This window comes from Mustela nigripes, chromosome 4, assembly GCF_022355385.1.
Source record: "Mustela nigripes isolate SB6536 chromosome 4, MUSNIG.SB6536, whole genome shotgun sequence".
Taxonomy (NCBI): domain Eukaryota; kingdom Metazoa; phylum Chordata; class Mammalia; order Carnivora; family Mustelidae; genus Mustela; species Mustela nigripes.
In genome coordinates this window covers 24,294,627-24,315,166 of record NC_081560.1, presented here as the reverse complement: position 1 = coordinate 24,315,166, position 20,540 = coordinate 24,294,627, and the positions used below count along the sequence as shown (strand labels likewise).

Below are 20,540 nucleotides of genomic sequence, written 5' to 3'. Positions count from 1 at the left end.
CCTCCTCTTGTTGAATTATCACTCTGGTGAGAACCGACATCAGCTGCTTAAATAATGCATTAGCTCTGCTTCCAGAAGCTTTTGTTTTCATTTGAGTGGGCATTTCCTCTAAGATAAACTTTGGATTCTTACCGAAAAAGATAATATAATTTGTCATCATTTAAAGCGCAGTTGAATGTCTGAATCATTTTTATAGCAATAATGATGGAATTTAAAATTTCAAAGAGCAAAGAGTATGGTAGCATGGACACTAACACAGGTGTGGACAGTTCCCCGATTAAATCAATTAACCCAATCCATCCAACAACACCAGGCCTTCTCTACATTTTCTGCAACAGCACAGCACTGGAACAAATGTTAAATATACTAACTATTGCGTATAATAATTTTTCACATCCTAGCATATGCAGAGGAACAGATCCCAAGTATCTTCAAGTCTTTCAAGAGAAACCTTACTCCAATAATATAACTTTAGACTCGTCCTTGCTAATTCTAGACAAGCGTAAATCACTCCCATTGTCTTTCTGAGCTGAACCCTCCAAGAAAGACAACAAATTATCAAAATAATTTCTTCCTTCAAGTTCAAAATTACTCAAAAATAGCCAAGGGGCACTTTAATTTTTCCACAAAATATTATTATTACTCTTAAAGAAAAAATATGTACATTTTATTCAGTAATTCTTAATAAGAAAAATAGTATTTGTTAAGTAACAATATGCCTCCTTTTACCCACCAAATTATGTGGCTGACCAATCAGCAATAAGGTTTGTACTTTAAGTAGTTTTTTGTTTTATTCTATTTTTTTCACACAGGGGATGGATTTACAAACTCAAGGCTAAATATACATGTGGAAAAATGCCTACAGAGATTTGGATAAGCACCTTGAAAAAAGCCCAGCAGAGCTCATCAGCACCTTGTTCTAACTCAGATTTTACATACTGCCCTTCATTCCACTGTAAGCTATGAGCATAAGGTAAGAATAAAAATGCAAAAAGTCAAATATGACAATAAGAATATAACTAAAAGTATAGCCTTGGGGGCCACTTCAGTATTATTTTAAGATGATTACCAGTCTAAATCCCTCTAGTGTTGGATGTTAAATTCCACTGCCTTTTTTTTTTTAATTTAATGACTTGCTAATGTAAACTTCCATCCAGAACAATCAAATAGTATGTCATTTATTCAAATTTACAGTGGCTCTAATGTGCCAGCAAACTCCCTCGTCAAAACAGACAACTTTGAAAACTGTTCGCCTGAGTCAGGAGCTCTATTTCCTAAATTAGCACCAAAGTGTCACCTTGATAGACCATGAACAACAACATCATTTATAATAAAACCAACTTCCCCCTAGAGTGGACAGCCTGGGTCATGCATCTGTAGGAGCTCTCATTATTCCACATAGATCAGAGAGCACATGGAGATGCTCAGACTTCCACAACCTGTCGCCTCCAAAAGCAATCATCTGATAAATATATGCTTACCAATCTCCCTCGAGATCTGAGTGAAGGCCTCCACACCACTCTCTCCATAGTTGCCTTCGGAAGCCAGTGTTGACACATAATTCCACCCCAGTGCCGTGACAATGTCCACCATGGCTTGAGCTTGGTAGGAGTCAGGTGGAACTACCCGAGAGAAGAAGTCATACCTGGTGTTATCACTTAGCTCTGGGGCTGTGGATGCATAGCTGATTTGAGGTATCTGCAAAACAAATGACAGATCATTTCAACCCAAGAGGAATCTGTCGAATGGAGAGTTGTCACACAAGAGACCAAGCAGCAAACCCAGACCAGTAACTCAGACACATCAGCCTGAAGCCAAAATATGGCTTTGTGACTGCCAATTTTATTTTATTTTCATTTAGCATTTTATAAAAGTCTGTAGGCTCACTTTCTTTCAAAACACATTTCTAAACAGCAAGAAAGAACTTAGTGTTACTTCAGGTTCTGAAGCCAAAGCAAAACATTTGTGCCTTTTGTTGCTCTTTTTTTATACCATAAAGTTCTGGCACAAAAATGAAGCCAAAATGAAAGTATAGTGCATACACACATCAGAAAAGGCCACCTCTGAAACTGTATTTAGCTTTAGGACATAAAGACTACACACAATCATAAACAGAGAATTTAAGATGAGATTTTTTTACAATTGATACAATTCAGTACTAAGATCACACTTTTGGAAAATTACTATAAATATACAGTTTTGTGAGTCTATTGACTGTTTATTGATATGATCGTTGAGTACCACAAAATGATATGGGAACAGTCAACTATGTATCTTCTAATGAAAAGATGGTTCCAGCTGCCCACCTCAAAATACTACAAAATGGGAATCTATACCATCATTTCTTTGGGAAAAGAGACAATTTTCTGGCATACATAGAGTGAATTACCAGACTTTGAAAATTAGGAATCCTATATCACTTATCCAAATAAACTCAAAGTAACAAATTAGCTACATACCACAAATCTCCCCCTAAAAATCTTTTAAAATGTAACATTTACTCATATATCCAAATGAGGACTTTTACTTTATCAGTGAAAAGTGCTAGGATAGAAGAACACATGATGCTAAAGCAGTAGAGTGAAAGGACTTTCAGCTGAGATGGGGCACAGACAATGCAAGAAATCGGCAAACAAGGTAAGGAAGGACATTTCAGTCACAAAGAACTGCATGTCCAAAGGCATACAGTCAAGAAAGGGCATGGCAGATTCCAGGATTTGTAGCATTTCACACAGAGGGAATGCGAGATAGCAAGGGAGGAACATCAGGAAATAAAACTGCAAAGCTGGGCAGATAAAGGGCTAGTCGGGTATGACAAAAAGTGTGGATTTTATCACAAAGGCATGGGGAAGCACAGAATGACTGTAACTAAGATAGAGGCATAATCAGATTTTTGTTTCAGAAAAATAATATTGGCAGCTGTGAAGAAAGTTGCAGCCCTCAAATTTCAATGTACACCTAGCTAACCCCATTCCTGAAAATTCTGACTTGGTATGTCTAGAGGCTTAGAAATCTGCATTTTAATATGCTCTCCAGAAGAATCTAATGCAGGGGGGTCCATCCTACGCTTAGAGATAAATTAAAAGAAAGCTATGTTAGATGCAGGACAACAAGTTAGAAAATTATTATAGAAATCTAAGTAAGAAAGTATGAAAACTGGGGGTGTGTGGGTGGCTCAGTCATTAAGTGTCTGCCTTCAGCTTGGTTATGGTCCCAGGGTCCTGAGATAGAGCCCCTTCCTGCTCCACAGGAAGCTTACTTCTCCGTCTCTCACTCCCTCTGCTTGTGTTCCCTCTCTTACTGTGTCTCTCCCTGTCAAATAAGTAAGTAAGTAAATAAATAAATAGAAAGTATGGAAACTCAATTAAGGCAATGATGGGGAAGGTTGGGGTTAGGGAAGGGCATGGACTCTGTAAGTATCTAAAACCAAGGTAAGGTGAAGGTAATGAAGGGAAATGTGGACTGACTCTTAGTTCTGTGGCTTTAGTAACTGGGTGGATGATGTTTGCTATTTACCAAGATATACAGAGAAAGAGGAGATTTAGAAGACAAAAATTATGAGTTTAGTTTTTTTGGCTTCTTTTGAGCTTACTATGAAATGAATGAAAGCAACTAAAAAGTAGGTAATAATATTGGGGATGTGGAGTTTAAGAGTCTCTGGGACTGGAGATAAAGAATGGTGGGGGCATAATGAAGAAGACAGTCAAAGCCAAGGAATGTATGAAGAGTGAAAGAGGGCAGCTTGGGAGTATGTGCTATGCAACAGTGCATCTCGCTGCTCCTCTGCTGCCCTGCCACAGTGTGCAAGTTCAGGGGTCATAATGAATCCAAGATGCCCCAATTCAGGTCGCTTGGTTAAAGATGCAGGATTGAGGGGCGCCTGGGTGGCTCAGTGGGTTGAGCCGCTGTCTTCGGCTCGGGTCATGATCTCGGGGTCCTGGGATCGAGTCCCGCGTCGGGCTCTCTGCTCGGCGGGGAGCCTGCTTCCCCCTCTCTCTCTCTCTCTGCCGGCCTCTCTACCTGCCTGTGATCTCTCTCTGTCAAATAAATAAATAAATAAAATATTTAAAAAAAAAAAAAAAAAAAAAAAAAAGATGCAGGATTGACCAGTACATAAAACAATTAACTTTGTTCTGCATCTGATCCTGCAGGTAATGTCAGTGCTAAGATGTCCAAAAGGCTGCACTTCCACCTTCCCATGTACGGCTGACTGCATAGCTTGCAATCCATCCCCTGCCATACCCTGGCCAGATAATTCCCAGTCCACATGGAGTGGACTCTCCCCTTGACATCCTTGAAAAGCCCTCAACATCTGAATAACATTTCATGGGTCTAGAGAGTCCTACTCCATATCTATAGCCAATAAAGTGAAACTAAACTTCCCAAGGCACAAGTCTTAGTTACCCAGGCAGCAGCTACAATGTGCTTGGAGCTCTCCATGGTGCTGCAGGATCTATTCAGCTTCTGTATCTCTATATATTGACTATAACAATGATTTTATCCTATCTAACCCCCAATTCTTCCTGGTCCTATTCTCCTAGTGGACCATGTTAACTTGCTTGTTAACATTGTGGGACCATAAAAAACAGTCCGTCCTGCCTCCTTCCTGCCCCTTTGCTTTCTTTGCTAGATATGATCGTTCCCTTGAATAGACTGTGCTTATGACTCCTCAGCAAGGACACCTCTTCAAATCTCAAACCACACGCCAAATCTGGGTCTATTTCACCTTCTATTGCTTGCTTCTAAATAACCTCAGAAAGAGACAATGAATGACTCAGAGAGATCTACCTTTTACTAAATAAAACTCCCAAAGACCAAGAGCATGTACATTCCTACATTCTAATGAAAAAGATTCAGCTGCCTGAATTTCACTTTGAAAGGAATTCTGTGCATGTGTGAATGGTGTGTGTGTGTGTGTGTAAGTGTGAGAGAGTGTGTGTGTGTGTGTGTGCACGTGCGTGTGTGCGTGCGTGCAGGTAGGAAGAGATAGGGGAGCATTCTATGGCTAATTCTATAGCACTATACCATTTCCTTGTCCTATTAATGTCATTGTCATTATATGATAACCCTCCCACTTCCTCAGCTACTCAGAGTCCAGCAGTAAAATGCCTTACACAACTCCCACCCTGCCTATAATAATGAGCCACCCCTTTCTAAAAATGAGCACAAAGTGTGAAAATTGAGTGTTTGAAACCAAAACTAATTATCTCAAATTACTACCTTCAGTCAGTCACTTTCAGGGCTGTTTAATTAGCAGTCAGCATCATGTTTAGGATTAATTAAACAGGTGTAAAGGGTATATAAAATAAAAGTACAAATAGAAAATGGTTATTTGAATAATTAGGTAAAGGACTTACTCCCCAAAGTCTTAAGGAGTTTTCTCTTTGCAGATCTATGTGTGGAAAAGTGAGAGTACATGTTTGTGTTTTCATTTGCTCAATTTTTGCTATGCTGCAGTCTACAATAATAGACATCGGAGTATACTGATCATATTTTAAGACAACTTTTCAAGTCATTATGAAGTTGCATCTCATTTTAATTTTATTGTGGTTGACCACTAAGCATTGGCTCATTAAGCATTTTAATTTCTGTGCCAGCATTCCCAATATTTCCACTATCCTCAAATTAACCCCCTACTGGCAAATGCAGTGGGTTTTTTTTTCTTAAAATCTGAAATATTTCTTTTTCTTTTCTCTCCACTAAATCCATCCTAATCCCTCTTCATTTACTAGAGTTTCATTTACTAGAAACAACAAGAATAAAAAAAGAAAAATGAAAAAGAAATGGTAAGTGAGGGACAAAAGTAGAGAGGGAAATGAAAAAGGAAAGGAGAATGTACCAAGAAAATAGGGTGTTAGGGAAAGCATTCTGCATCAGCTCATTCCTTATAATAAGTAACATCCTCCACAAGCCTCTGTTAAATCTCGCTTGCCCATTCAAAAGATATCCTGACTCTTCAGTCTGGGTCACCAAACCCTGAAGTCAGACTCCATCCAATCCTCCTACCTAACCTACTGTCTTCCCTGCCATGCCCTGGTGGAGTCTGCATGCACATGCTGTTCCCTATGTAGCCCATTCTGTCCACCTGGCAATTTTTTTTTAAAGATTTTATTTATTTATTTGACAGAAAGAGAGAGATCATAAGTAGGCAGAGAGGCAGACAGAGAGAGGGGGAAGCAGGCTCACTGCCGAGCAGAAAGCCAGATGCAGGGCTCGATCCCAGGACCCTGAGACCATGACCTGAGCCAAAGGCAGAGGCTTAACCCACTGAGCCACCCAGGCACCCCAATCCACCTGGCAATCTTCTGCCCAAATTCAATATCCAACTCAAAAGTCACCTCCTCCCTAGGAAGCTTCTGCTAACTCTTTCAGGCAGAGCAGTTTTTTCTGCTCCTTGCTCCCACAACCTCCTTCATCTGACACGAGGACCATGACTGAGTGCTGGCTTATGAGCCTCCCACTGAAAAACTCTCTATTGATTTATTTGGTATCCCTAGCATCTGACAGAACAAATGCTCAACAAATATTTGGAGACAATTAATTAATTAAGCTGTGGCAGGAATTTTGATGCAGACTCTTCCCCACAGCCTTCCACCCTGCTTTCCACCAAAATATTGGACAAACTATTCTCCATTTGCCCTTTTTACTCCTTCTCCTTCCTACTCTATGTCCTAGGAGGCTGCTCTCTGACTATCTCACTTGAGCTCTCTCACCTCAGGCTTCCGTCTGAGTTTGGCCATTGGGAGACACTAAGAGAGAGGGAGGGCAGGAGATAGAAGTGAGGATTGATGCTCCCAATTTCTTCCACCAATCTGGTGTTCCTCTGCCTAAGCCCTCATCCATAGCTAGAGTTCTTACAAGGTTCTAGTGACTACTCTCTACAGTTATCCCTTCAGATCTTCTTAGTGTTGCCAATTCCTGAGTACTTCCCATCTAGTGATGGGTCCTTTATCTTATAATAGTAGTTATAAGTAGTACTTTTATTTTATAAATAGTACTTCTAAGTAGTACACTTTATAAATAGTATTTTTGTTAACCCCTCTCCCATCACCCTGTGAGTGTGCCAGAAGTCCTAATATACCCACTCTTCCAGGTCTCTGTAGAAGAGGCATACACTGCCAAGCTTCCTATCCTCGGCTCTGCCCTAACTAGCTCTTAGCTCTCCTCCACCCATTTTCCCTTCCAGCCTTTTCTACCACATCCCTTACATAACTGTTTCTTTTCTCTTTCAGTGCCTTATAAAATCAAATTACATCACTTGAAAACACCTATCATTTTGATTTTTTATCATTTTCCCTGTGCTGAGTTTCCATAAGAATATGATATGTACTTAAATTAAGGTCATATTTCCATTACCCAAATAAAGCATATTTGAGGCATAACTCAAGATACTCATCATCATACTCTCTTTAAAAATTGCTTTTGCTTCCACTTTTCTGATAATTGGCTTGGTTAGGGGAAAAAACTCTTATTCTTCCATTACATTTTCACTTGAGTCCACATAAGGGATTCTTACCCCTAAACTTAGCTCTCTGCAGCAGCTGTATAACATGTATTTTCTACCTAGATCTCTACCTTTTACCTTACTCTCCTGGGGGGCGGAGAGAGAGGACAGAATGAGAGATCAGATTCTATGTTTATGGGGCAAGAGTCACTAACTGGCTCTGCCTTCATTGTCTGACCTGCCCACACACATACCAGGCTTCTTTTCTCTGTATGGCTAGAAGACCAGGCTAGGCCTCTCTTCTTGGAGAAGAAACCCATCCTTCCTTTCCATATTCCACTGACAACCAGGTGTTGGAGGGTGGCCTGAAACCTATGTCACTGGTTTGACAAACCAGTGACATGTCACAAGTCTTCTATACAGTCTTAATATTGAGATGTGTGGCATGGGAGTAGGAGGCACCATTTTGGCTTCAAGTCTGCACTAAATGCTTTCCAATCCAGTTTATCTTAACAGACGGCTGCATGTCTGAGGAAGTTATTTGATGTTTGCCCAGCTGTTAATAAAACTAATTACTTGATCCACATTTAGCTAATTGTTCTGTGAATCTTGGACTTACAAACTCTAAGAGAGGCCAAAGTCTGACTTAGAACTCAAGGAAGCAAAAGCTCTATTTTAGAAAAAAGAAATTCAGTTATAACTTTTTGGATATTTTAGTAAAAATAAACAAATATATATCATAAGAATATATTTTAAATAAGAGTCAGGAGAGGTTTTTGTCCTCTCATGACTGTTCTTTACTTCTTCTAGACAGAACCCCAGATTTTTACCTAGGACTTGGCCAATCCAAAGAAGACTACATCTTCCCAGCCTTCTTTGTTATGATTATTAGCAGCGGTGAGGATAACTTTTGAAAAATGGTCTTAAAGGAAATGAGCATATATATCTCATGTATCTCCCTCTTTCCTGTTGGCCAGAATTTGGACATGACATCTTAAGCTCAATTAGCCATTTCAGGTCATGCCCCAGTGATGGTAGAGCAAAAAAAAGTCACATCCTAGTCCAAGCCATTGCATCATCTGAATTCCTAAAACCACTTGACAGTTCTTCCTGCTTCCGTTCTTGCTTCTCTCAAATCTATTCTACACCAGTAAACAAACGGATCTTTTTTAAAAAAATCAGATAAGATAAAAATCTTGCCCAAAGCCCTTCAATTTTTTCCCATTGGTCCCATAATAAAGCCCAAACTTCTTGAGGCAGGATCCTTGTGATTTGGCATCTGACATCACCCTTCACTCACCTGACCCAGCCAAGCCCTTTTTATCCTCCAGGCTTCACGCCTTTCACTCCATATGTTTTGCCCAAGTTTTTTCTCATGATTCAGCCTTAGTTCAAATGTCTCCTTCTCAAATAGACCTTCCTTGATTTCGTTCCTACAGTGGTCTCCCCAGCCTCATTAGTACCTCATCATCCTATTTATTTCCTTCATTACACTTCATCACAGCCTGTGTTAATTTGTGTATACCATCTCCCCTACTAAAATGTAGATTCTACAGGTTCTTCTTTGTGCTGTTTACAACTGGAACACTACCTCAAAAATTAATGATGGGCTGTATGGTGACTAACATAACATAATAAAAATTTAAAAATAAAAAAGATAAAAGAAAAAAACAACTGTAACATGAGCTTCTAACACATAGTAGAGGCTCAAGAAATTCTCACTGAAAGAAAAATTAATACACCTACCAATCAGTCAAGGACCCCTTTTATTATTTTTCTCCATGCATTGTGATTTTGAAAGATTTTGCTATCAAACTATTTAAGTAAAAATTTACCCATTCCCCTTTTTCTTTATTACTCAAAGATCTATTCATTTGCTAAAGCTTCTGATCAGCATGAGATAATCTGTTGTTACCAAACTGAAATGATAAAATTCCAGTTCAAATTAACTAAGGGCCATTTCAGCTGTAGCTGTGCAGGCATATTGTAGGGAAGCCTACAACAGTCACCAACCTTTTTGAAATGCTGAAAATAGCCATGAAAATTTCATAACTATCTTGACAAACACTTTAGTCTGTTGTTAAAGAAGAATAAAAATTACATTTCTAATCAAGGACCAAAGTCAGAGATTTTAGAATTATTTCCCCTTCTTGCTTATCTTCATCTGTAAAATGGATATTCTAGACAGAGCTAAGAGTGCTTCTGTCTCCCTTAAATGTCCTGTGTTTCTCCCTGCTGCCATCATGGAGTCTGACTCCATGATGTATTACTCAGTATTACTGAGATACAAAGGGGTCTGAGGGACTTTCAGACACAATAAATACTCATTCATGGTCTAAGAAGCTTATAATTCCACTCCTTTTTTGGAGGGGCTTCCCACTGTTTATATATTAAAATATTGTGGAGTAGCATAAAACTTGCCTTGTCTACTCAAAACACTATGAATCCTGCATCCATTTCTTTCTGGTTTGACAAAGTTTCTGGTTTGACAAAGATCCCTAAGGAGCCAAGACACCCCCAACAAGACTAGCAATGAGCGACCTGAACACAGCTCAGAGGAAGCCCCTCAGAATCCTGGTAAATTTAAGCCTTCCTGTAAGACACTCATATACCTCCAAGGACAGATTTGCAGACAGAGCAGAGCAGGTTTGCGGACATGAGTCACACACATCTTCACCATCAATTCTTGACAAAAAGGTTTTTGTTCTTGTTTACCTCTACAAACAACCTTGTCCATTGATTGTCGAACTTAGTAGTGGAGGAGGTTAGTGGGGTAGGTTCTTCATGTTGTTCAATAGCATCATTGGTTTTCTCCAGTTAGGGATCAGCTTGAAGCTATGCTCTTTCCTCGGGGGGTAGTGTTTACCTGTGAACTTCCTCAGTAATACCAGCCTTAGCAACAGCAGCCACTGCTATGATAACTTCCTGCCACTTGGTCTTAGGATGGATTTATTGTTGTTACAGAAAATGGTCCAGGAAACCAGAACGATTACAGTCATTTAACTTTTGTCATTTCAGATGTGACTACTTTTCTGGTATTAAAACCGCTTGCTGCTCTTGGCAAAACATGAGTATATAATCAGAAATTGAATAAAAATAAGGAGATTTGGAGCTAGAATTCAGTCTCCAGCATTGACCCTCCCCTCCTCACACTGTCCTGAGCTGTCATGCCCCTCTCAGTTTCACAAAAATGAGTAAGGAGAGGGAAAGAAGAAAGGAAAAGTAGAGCCAAAGAGTGGAGTAATAATGGAGAGTAATGACTATCCTCAGTTTGCTTCCAAAAGCATGGTAGAAGTCCTAATCTTCTCCCAAACCAAGACCTACTCAAAGCAATCCTGCCTGCAATGAATAGATAGTAATATTCTTATTTGTATAAGTTAGTGCCAACTGTGAAATTCAGTTCCTGGCTTTCTTCTCAGTTCCATTCCCACAGTCAATTTGAAGGGACACAAACTTTTGTGTGTTGCTACACCGTGGAGCTTAGCAAAAGAAAAGGAGAGGAAGTCTGTTGAAACAAGAAATTGTGGAGGCCAGGAAGAGAGAAAAAGAAAGAGACAAGGAGAGAGATTTCAGTGTACTCTATTTTTATCCTTCTCCCCAACATCAGCTCATTCAGAATAAGCGAACTCTATCTACGCACCCACACTGAAAGGGCCTGTGGTTAATTAACATAACTGAGTGTAGCATGACATTGGTACTTTTAAGGTCATAAGTTTAATTTCATTATGGGCCAGGATGCAGACTGTACCCCCCACCAGAACCTTCCTCCTCACAAATACACAGCACAGATAACAAAGCCAACCGGAGAGAGGAGAGACAAGGTCAATTCATTCTCACTCCTAGATAAATAATTCAAAGATGGCTTGCTACTGATGTGAATCTGAAATTTCAGAGGCAAATATGAAGATCCAGTCAAAGAGTACATTTTTGTACATATAGATACCTGAAAATATAAATATATATTACATTTACAAAGTCATTTCTTGGTTTCAGGTAATCCATTTGGATATTCTCCTGAATTGTAATAGGGTACATTTTCTCGCCACTTTGCAAAGGTAACGTCTTGAGTTAGGGAAGCAGCACACTCAAATGAGGGTAACTACAGGAAGGTTCATAAAGGGACTATTTTCAAGGCAGGGGCAGTATTTAGGTAATGGTAGTGTAAAGCCAAAATCCAGTAACAGTCAGAGGGGGGCAGTTGCCACCTCTGGGCACTAAGGGCTAGAGAAGGGAGCAGTTACAGAAAGCAAAAGAAAACCATCTTGAGAGAAGCAATGGCTTCCCTGGGGAGATACAGCCAGTCCCTGGTCACTCCACAAAAAGGGATTCAAAAGAATTATACCATGATCTCCTGCTGGCTCTCTCCTTGACCAAACTCACTGAAAACCAAGGAGTAAGAGAAACTATTGCTGTTTTGGGGACAGAATCATCTTCCAACACAGGGAAGAGAAGGCAAAAGAGAGAGAGAAGGTGGATATGAGGGCAAACAAATATAGTCAGTCTCAGGCATCATTCATCACTGATCATTAGACACATTAAATAAATTTATGTACAACTGTGCAGATTTCCACTTTCTTATATTATTTTTTCATAACTTGATTTCAAGTACTTTTGGCATAACATCTACACTAAGACATTTTGGTTAGGCTATTAGAAACTCCAACCCTAAAACTAACCATCAGTTAAAATTTCTTTTGAAGAATAAGTAATGTCCCATTTGAAAAAGAACAGTAATGATGTTAATCCAATTGGTAATGACATTCTAACCTGTTTATTTAAAATGAAAGACAAGCAATCTATGAACATGAAAAAATTTACATATAAACAACCATAATTATAACCTATAAGATTAATACATCTTTTTTTTTATGGCTGCTAATTACATTTTACAATGAGAAAGCACAGTAGCTCCTAAGGGAAAGAGTTGTTATAATCTATCAAGTCACTAGTAGTGTGTGAATTTTTAAGCCTAACCACATTGCATATATTCAACCAAAAGTTCTAACAGCAAGTTGGATTTAAAACCTTCACTTTTTAAGCAAGAGACTTTTATATTCCAACTAGTTCTATAGTTCTTCTAATTTATGGCTTCTCCTGACCTTCAATTTTTCCTTATTCAAAAAATAAGTGAACACGATTTTTTTCTAATTTCCATACATTTCAGTAGACTGTAATTTCTAGAAAATGATAACCAGCATATATGCAAAATTGCAAACTAAAAAGGTTAATTCAATACACACACTTTTTCTGATTAGTGGTTAAATTAAATATAATGTATTTTTAATGGTTACTTTTTGATTAGTCCATTCAACAGATTAGCTCCCACTATATTCCAGATACCATGATGGGCTCTGGATATAGGGCAGCAAACAACACATGGTCCTTCCACCCCCACAAAGCATATGGTGAGATGAAAAAGACAGGCATTAAGGAAACAATCACCAAATAAACATTTAACAGCAACTGTAATAAGCACTGAGAAAGAGAAGTACAGGCTGCAAAAAGTAACAAGGTAACTCATCTGCTCTGGGGGGACTGGGAAGGCTTCCCTGAGGAAATGACATTAAGCTGACACATGAAAAGTGAGGGGAAAAAGGAAAGGAACACCCAACACCAGCCACAGGTTGTCTCTCACTTCAGCCTTCCTTCAGATGTGTAAACGACCCAATTTGTACAAGTGAGGAGGAGGGGCAGTCGACTGACAGGTACTTAATTTTAGAAACTTGTCATAGGTTGCATAATATTATAACAAAGGCCACCACTCCCCATGCTTTTCACACATACTATTTTCAACTAGTATATGCATAATTTGGGTTCTCATATCAGAACTATTTAAGAAAATAACTATCAGCAAGAAATTTAATTTCTTGAAATTTAATTATCAGCAAGAAAGTGTGTTAGGTTCTCATAGATCCTGAGGTACATAAGGGTCAGGAATGAATGAACAAATGAACGGATAGATGGGAAATGAAAGAATGAATAAATCCAGCAAAAACTAAACTCATAGGGAAAAAAACCAACCTTAAGGCAAGGGCACAGGGACGAGGGAAGCATACTTTATATTACTTATAAACTCTAATATTTGTTTCTTCTAGGAAAGTAAAAAAGTGATCTAAAAGTAAAAGAAACACTTCACTTTCACTCAAGCAGTGAAGGCTTTGGGATAGGATTTCAAAAGGCATAAGAAACAGGTTAGAAATAACCCAGGAGGAGAATAATTGGGGCTTTTTCCTCCTTACAAGATAATATACATTTTCAGCACCTCTCAGGAGGAGGAATGAGAAATAAATGAATCTGTCCACATCTGAAAACTCTGCTCAGTGACCCAGCATCCTGGAGAGACAGGAGAATGTCATTCCCTGGTTTCATTACTTCTAACTACTACTACCATGATTCCACTGTATTCCAGAATAAAAGATATCTTCTTGAAAAAAAGTTTTCATGCAGTTTGGAATTTTGAAATGAAATCTATCTCTAAGTATTCTTGTAAACAAAAGGTGGGGAAAACTTCTCAATGAGTTCCCTAGGACAGTCAAAATTTTCTGTAAGAGGTTTTTTTTACATGAGTACAAAAAATTGATCAATTATGATTTGTTACATTAGAAAAACCAAAATGATGTTGTGGCATGTTCTTAGCATCATTCGCTAAATCACTTAAAAATCTAACTCTCCCACCTACTCATCCCCATCACTACTGTCTTAAAACTATCACCTAGCATTTAATTTTCCTCTTCTGCTGATTTTCTTGATGTAGCAATCACCACTGTGGTTCAATTTTTCCCCCAAGCGTGTCAGCAATAAACCATTAAAAAAATAAAAAGTTAGTAATTATAACCAATGAATTGAAGTCAATAAACCTTAAGCTGACAAACAGTCCATTTAGATTGGCATTTTATCACTCAATAATATATGATTTGAATCTTAAAAATAAGGTAGAATGTTGATAAGGACATTTGTCTTTGTAAATAGTTTCCCACTTGACAATTTCTTGGATTTTCAGTAATTACCCACATTCACTGATACCCTGGTTTTCAACTGATTATTTATCCCCCAGCTGGCATTCAAGTACAGATTCTGAACATCAAATACCAAATACTACTGGAAATTTTTATTTCCTTTATGTTATCTAAGCTAGTGAATTCAGTATGTTAGAAGAGGGTGCATATGAGGTTAAAGGTCTTAACTATAGCTCCATTTTCATAGGGACTAAACTCACCACATTCCAAAGACCAAATAGTTGATTTCATAAATGGCCATCATTGGATAATAGCAAAAGTAGATGAAAGAAGGCATATGAGTCATATTCTATTATTCCACTATATGTTGAAGAATGTGCCAAGCACATGTTCCTCTGCCAAGCAACATCATTATCATCTTAGTATCCAAAGGGCAACACATTAAGTTTCTCCAAACTGTACTAATTAGCCCTTTTATTACCATCTCTGCTGCATCCATAGGGAGGGCTAGCTTACTGCTCTTAATAAACCTCCTTTACGTGTCATATCCCATCTGCACACCTAACTAATGAAACTATGTATGCATGTGTAAGTTATGTGTGTATATCTATATATATACGCATGTGTGTTTGGTTGGTTTTGCCAACATTCATTTAGCAGGTTGATTGGCCAAGAACGTGCTAAGTGCTCCCTCCCAATTTTATGGGTGAGAAAACTGAGACCTGGAAAAAGTTAAATAACTTGCCTGAGGCTGAATAATTTGTAAATGGTAGAATGGGATTCAAACATAGTCAGTGTGGATCTTGACTCATCTCTTAAACACCTCTACCCTCTACTACCTCAGGCCTATTTTAAAATGTTTGTTGTTCAGTAACTTTGCCTCCCATGAATGCCCACATTCCTAAAAATGCAACCACAGTTTCCTGTTCTCACCTTTTCTAATCACATACACCACCTCTCAAGGTCTCAGGCCATGATTCAGGTAGAGCTCAGACACTACCATCACCACGTAGGTCATCACAGTGAAAAGGAAAAATGAACATTTCCTATAAGTAAATATAATCTCCTTCCTCTGGTTTTTACTAATTGCTATAGTCCCTTATGTGGAGGAAGGCTTCCTAGCCCAGCCGGGTACTAGCAAATTGGTCAAAGACAGTGTGGGCATAGGTAGAGTTTGAGTAGTTTTGGCAGCAAACACCTAGGTACACAAGGGCGGTCAGGAGCTGAGGCCCAAAGACAAGAAAAAGCATGTGCAAAAACAACGGGTGATTAGCAGAGGCGGAAACCAGGAAAGGTAGAAGGAGACTAAAGGGTATTCCAAGCACAGGGGACAATACTTGATAGAAACCAACATATAAAAGAATATGTTTAGAAAAATAAAACAATTCAGTGGTATCTGTACAAAGTATTCATGAGCCTAGTTCAGTCTTGTTTTGTTTGTTTGGTTTTGGTTTTCATTTCAATAAGCATTTGTTAATCACCTACTATATGCCAATAATCTTACTTGACTTCTATGAAAAATCACTCTCCCAATTTTCCTCATAAATCTCTACATCCTTTGTTGGCTATTATTCTTGTGTTTCTTCCTTTAACTGTTAGTCGTCTTTAAGATACAATCTACATTGCCTTTTCTTTTCACTTGACAACCACTCCAGATCTATCCATCCAGTATAAATCACTTGTCTGAGCTCCACACCCATGTCCCTGAAATATCCAGTGTATCCAACTTGTATGTCAGAGCATGTCCCAAACTTATTACATCTTTACCAGCGTAAACTAGAAGCCAACTGCTATACCAAAATTCTCAAACCACATCAAGCTATTCAGCCTGATTCCAAATCTATATAAGAGTTACATAGTTTATTGTTCGTAACAATTTCTAACTATAAGGTACTGAGTGTTTTCCTACTACAGCATACAATGCAGGACTTTGGTCTACCTTGTCTGGCCCTCATCTTTCCTATGTCTGAAGTTTCAGTGGTCAGATTAGTCACCATAAATAAAGACGTTTTAAAAAATAAATTTAGGTTCTAATTTCCTTGAGAGGAAAGAAATATGCTTTGGTATGTGCTTGGCATGAAAGATATATTTATATTCCGAAAGACTGATTCACCAGCATTGACTACAAAATCTCTAGTCCATGAAGTTTTTTCCATAATATTGCTGCTCAGTGTTGTCAGCAAACCCGCAGCAGAGCATCACCTAGAAGCTGCTTAGCAATGCAGAACCTCAGGCTCCACCCTGACCTACTGAATGAGAATCTGTATTTTAACAAGATCTCCAGGTGGTTTCTATGCACAATAAAGTTGGAGAAGCAATGCTCTAATCTAAAACATTGAATGTGTACTCAGGAGCCCCATATTTTCTTTTGAAAATTTTCCATATTATACTCAAAGGGATTTAAATGCATTCATTGCAAGGATTATTTTGGTAGATCTTGATGTTATCATCAGGAGGAGATAGAAAAGTTCCCTCTAAGCTCACTTTTAATATTAAGACATTGGTGCCTTGAACATGATGTTCACTTCCCCTAAGGTGAAAAACACCTCCTAAAAATCCAGATATTTCTTTTCAAAAATATCCCACTATTCACAAACTGTAATCATATTTTAAGAGTATTTTGTTTCAATTCTTGTATCAAATGTTGACATGAAGTTTATTTTCATGTCATGGTTAATCTACAGACCAGTGAATAATACATCATGTCAAGTGTTGAGAGTTAGTAAGAGGTTTTTAAAACATATTGCTCAATTATTTGAAAATAACAGATGAGTTTTTGAAAAACAAAAGTTTGACAAATGCTGCATGATTGAAAGTGAAATTTAAGATGCAATGTACCTTGCCATCAATAAACTTCCCAAAGCATTCATATGTAGCAGGATAATTTAGTGACATACTAATTATTATCTGATTCTTATTGCTCTAGGAGAACCATGAAAGATTTCTTTTTCCTTTTTTTCTTCCTTTTGTGTCTGCCACAAGAGCAGTCAATCCTGTATTCCCTAGATAATAAACAGGCTTTGTTTTCAGAAGCCTTAGCTTACAGAAGCTGTATATCTAAATTCTCTAGAGAAGGAGGATCACCCAAGGTTTGAAGAGAAAGAATTGAAATGGGAGAGAGTAGTATCGTTCTTCATCAGGGACTGATGAAGAACTTCATTTTGCTCCCTTCTAATGTCTGAGAAGCCAGGAACCTCAACAAAGAAGCCTTTACCTGTGTTTGCCATGAAAGGAAAGGGTCAGTGCCTTTTAATAGCCCGTGGGGGCTACAGTGAGCATTTCCATAGCAAACGTCTCTGTAGCAACTGAAACTGAAGTATAGACCCCAAATATACAATGATCGAATTTCTTGATATGTTAGTAAATGTGGCTCATTGCCAGAGTTACTTGATATAGAAGAAAAAAGTTGCTTGCACTTGAGGTTTTTTTCTTTTTTTAAAGATTTTATTTATTTATTTGACAGAGAGAGAGATCACCAGTAGGCAGAGAGGCAGGCAGAGAGAAGGGGTGAAGCAGGCTCCCTGCTGAGCAGAGTGCCTGATGCGGGACTCTATCCCAGGACCCTGAGACATTGACCTGAGCTGAAGACAAGAGGCTTAAACCCACTGAGCTACCCAGGTGCCCCTGCACTTGAGTTTTAAAGAACAAATATATTCCTTACAACTACTGCCCTATTACAGGGTAGGCTTGTGAGCTAAGACCCTGGAATCCACTAGCTCTTTAGCAGATTCTAGGAAAGTACACTGTACACAGTAGATGATCCATATATGTTATAGATTAACTACCTAGTAGTGACTGTAAAACAACTTGGGAATCCTGACTTTAATATCTACAATCTACCTGGTAAACTGCTTCTCAAACGCTTTCCACATTTTTGGTGCTTAAATGAAAATAGACTTTTTTTTTTTTTTTTAATGAAGAGCTAACTCCTTTTTCATAGACCATAACTTAGATATATGAAGACATTTATTGTCTTTCCAATTCTCTCTAATTTTCTAAATAATCTAAATATGTAAATGTTTTCATGATGTTTTGCCAGAGACTGTATGTAAATATCATTGGACTCTTAGAAGCAGAAAAGGATAGAAAATAAAACCTTTCAGACACTTCTGTCTTGAAAAATACTACTACTTCAACCTTGAACTTGATGAGATTTATATATTACTTTTTAGATGTCCTTTATTTTTTAATTTTAAGAAATAAAATTTGAGAAAGTTTAACTTAAACAGTTTCTAATGTCATTTAAGAATATAATCTACCTTAGGATGCCTAAGTGGCTCAGTCAGTTAAGCCTCTACCTTCTGGTCAGGTCATGAACTCAGGATCCAGCCCCACATCGGGCTTCCTGCTCAGCAGGGAGCCTGCTTCTCCCTCTGCCTCTGCTGCTCTCCCTCCTGGCATTCTCTCTCTCACTCACTCTTTTGTTCTCTCTCAAATAAATAATTAAAACCTTAAAAAAAAAAAAAAAGAAAAGAAAGAAACATAATCTACCTTAAATTAGGACTGCAGATAATGAAAATGTAGACTTTTTTTTTCCTTCTTAAATAGAGTAAGACAAGTTAGATTCACACAGAGGGAGAGGAAGAATGGAAAGATACAAAGATGGGGGAAAAGATTTTTCAATTAGTAATGAGGAGACTATTTTCAGGAGAGGGGTCAAGAAGAGTGGGAAGGTTAAATACTAGGATACCTGGATGGCTCAGTCGGTTGAACATCAGACCTAGTTTTGGCTCAGGTCATGATCTCATGGTTGTGGGATCCAGGGGTGCTTCTGGCTTCCTGTTCTGGGGGGAGTCTGCTGGAGATTCTCTCTCCCTTTCTGTCTCCCTCTGCCTCTCTGCCTACATGCATGCTCACACTCTCTCATCTCTCTCTCTCTAAAATAAATAAGTAAATCTTTAAAAAAAAAAAAAAAAAAAAGGTTAAGGGCTCCTGGATGGCTCAGTTGGTTGGGCAATTGGCTGCCTTCAGCTCGGGTCATGATCTCAGGGTCCCGGGATCATGCCCTACATCAGGCTCTCTGCGCTCTGTTCAGTCTGCTTCTCCCTCTCCCTCTGAACCTCCTCTCTGTTTGTGCTTTCTCTGTCTCAAATAAATAAAATCTTAAAGAAAAAAAAATCTTGAAAGAAAGAAAGTTAATTAAATACTGCATGAGAAATCATAATTAAAGTAATAAGGCTAGAGTTTGAGAAGAAGAGGATTAGTGGAGATAGCAGTAAGGCTTGAGGACTGAACATCAGAAACAGGGAAAGAAACCTGAAAAGAGGAAAGAGAGAAGTGGGAGCCTTTAGCAAGGGAAGGAATAGGCAGTTTTCTCTCCAAACTTCCATCCTTGCTAAGAGGCTACCATTGACTTAATCGTCTGTTTGTCCTCTTTCTGGACTAGTGTAGACTTGGTTCAGGGTAGTCTCATGCTATCTAACCATTCTCCTGGGTTAGTGAGTCCTCTCATGTCTAACCATCAGGCAGATATTATAATCAACACATCTGGACTTACGCAAACTTTACTGCATTATTCTGCCCACAGTTTCTGATTAAACATTACCAAATTTTCTTCAAAAGTTCCTCTGTTCTATGTCAATATGGGTCGAGTATTCCACAAAAATTTTTTTAAATGCGTATTTTTCTTTCTCCTAAGAAATACAAGCCATCAGTGCAAGGTAAGTTGTCAATTTCCCACTACCAAACTGTCAAACCTGACTTCCTGGGCACCCAGTTCCTCTCCCTTCCTTCTGCTACAAGATTAAATATACCACTTTTCCTATCTAATATCAAGCTTCATCTCGTGCTCTGAATTGCACATGCAATAAGCTCTCTGCTCTTAACACGATAGAATATCCCCTCTCTCTAAATCATTAACTTCATACTCTTAACCAGGTTCTTCCCACCTCCATTCATATTTACTCAAGACCTTCCTATTTAAAAAAACAAAAACAAAAACAAAAAAACTGGGACGCCTGGGTGGCTCAGCTGGTTAAGCAGCTGCCTTCGGCTCAGGTCATGATCCCAGCGTCCCACATCGGGCTCCTTGCTCCACGGGGAGCCTGCTTCTCCCTCTGACTCTGCCTTCCACTCTGCCTGTGCTCACTCTCACTCTCTCTCTGACAAATAAATAAATAAAATCTTTAAAAAAAAAAAAA

The 20,540-nt window shown here is 38.5% G+C and overlaps 1 protein-coding gene across 4 annotated transcripts in view; it reads right to left on the bottom strand.

Annotated features, from left to right (window-relative positions):
* GRM8 (glutamate metabotropic receptor 8) overlaps window positions 1-20,540 on the bottom strand; it is a 737,764-nt gene that overhangs the window by 586,122 nt on the left and 131,102 nt on the right. For all 4 annotated transcript variants that reach the window (XM_059396474.1, XM_059396472.1, XM_059396471.1 and 1 more), the window contains exon 3: window positions 1,482-1,698. In XM_059396474.1, coding sequence (XP_059252457.1) covers window positions 1,482-1,698 — 217 coding nt within the window. The remainder of the gene's footprint in view (window positions 1-1,481; window positions 1,699-20,540) is intronic.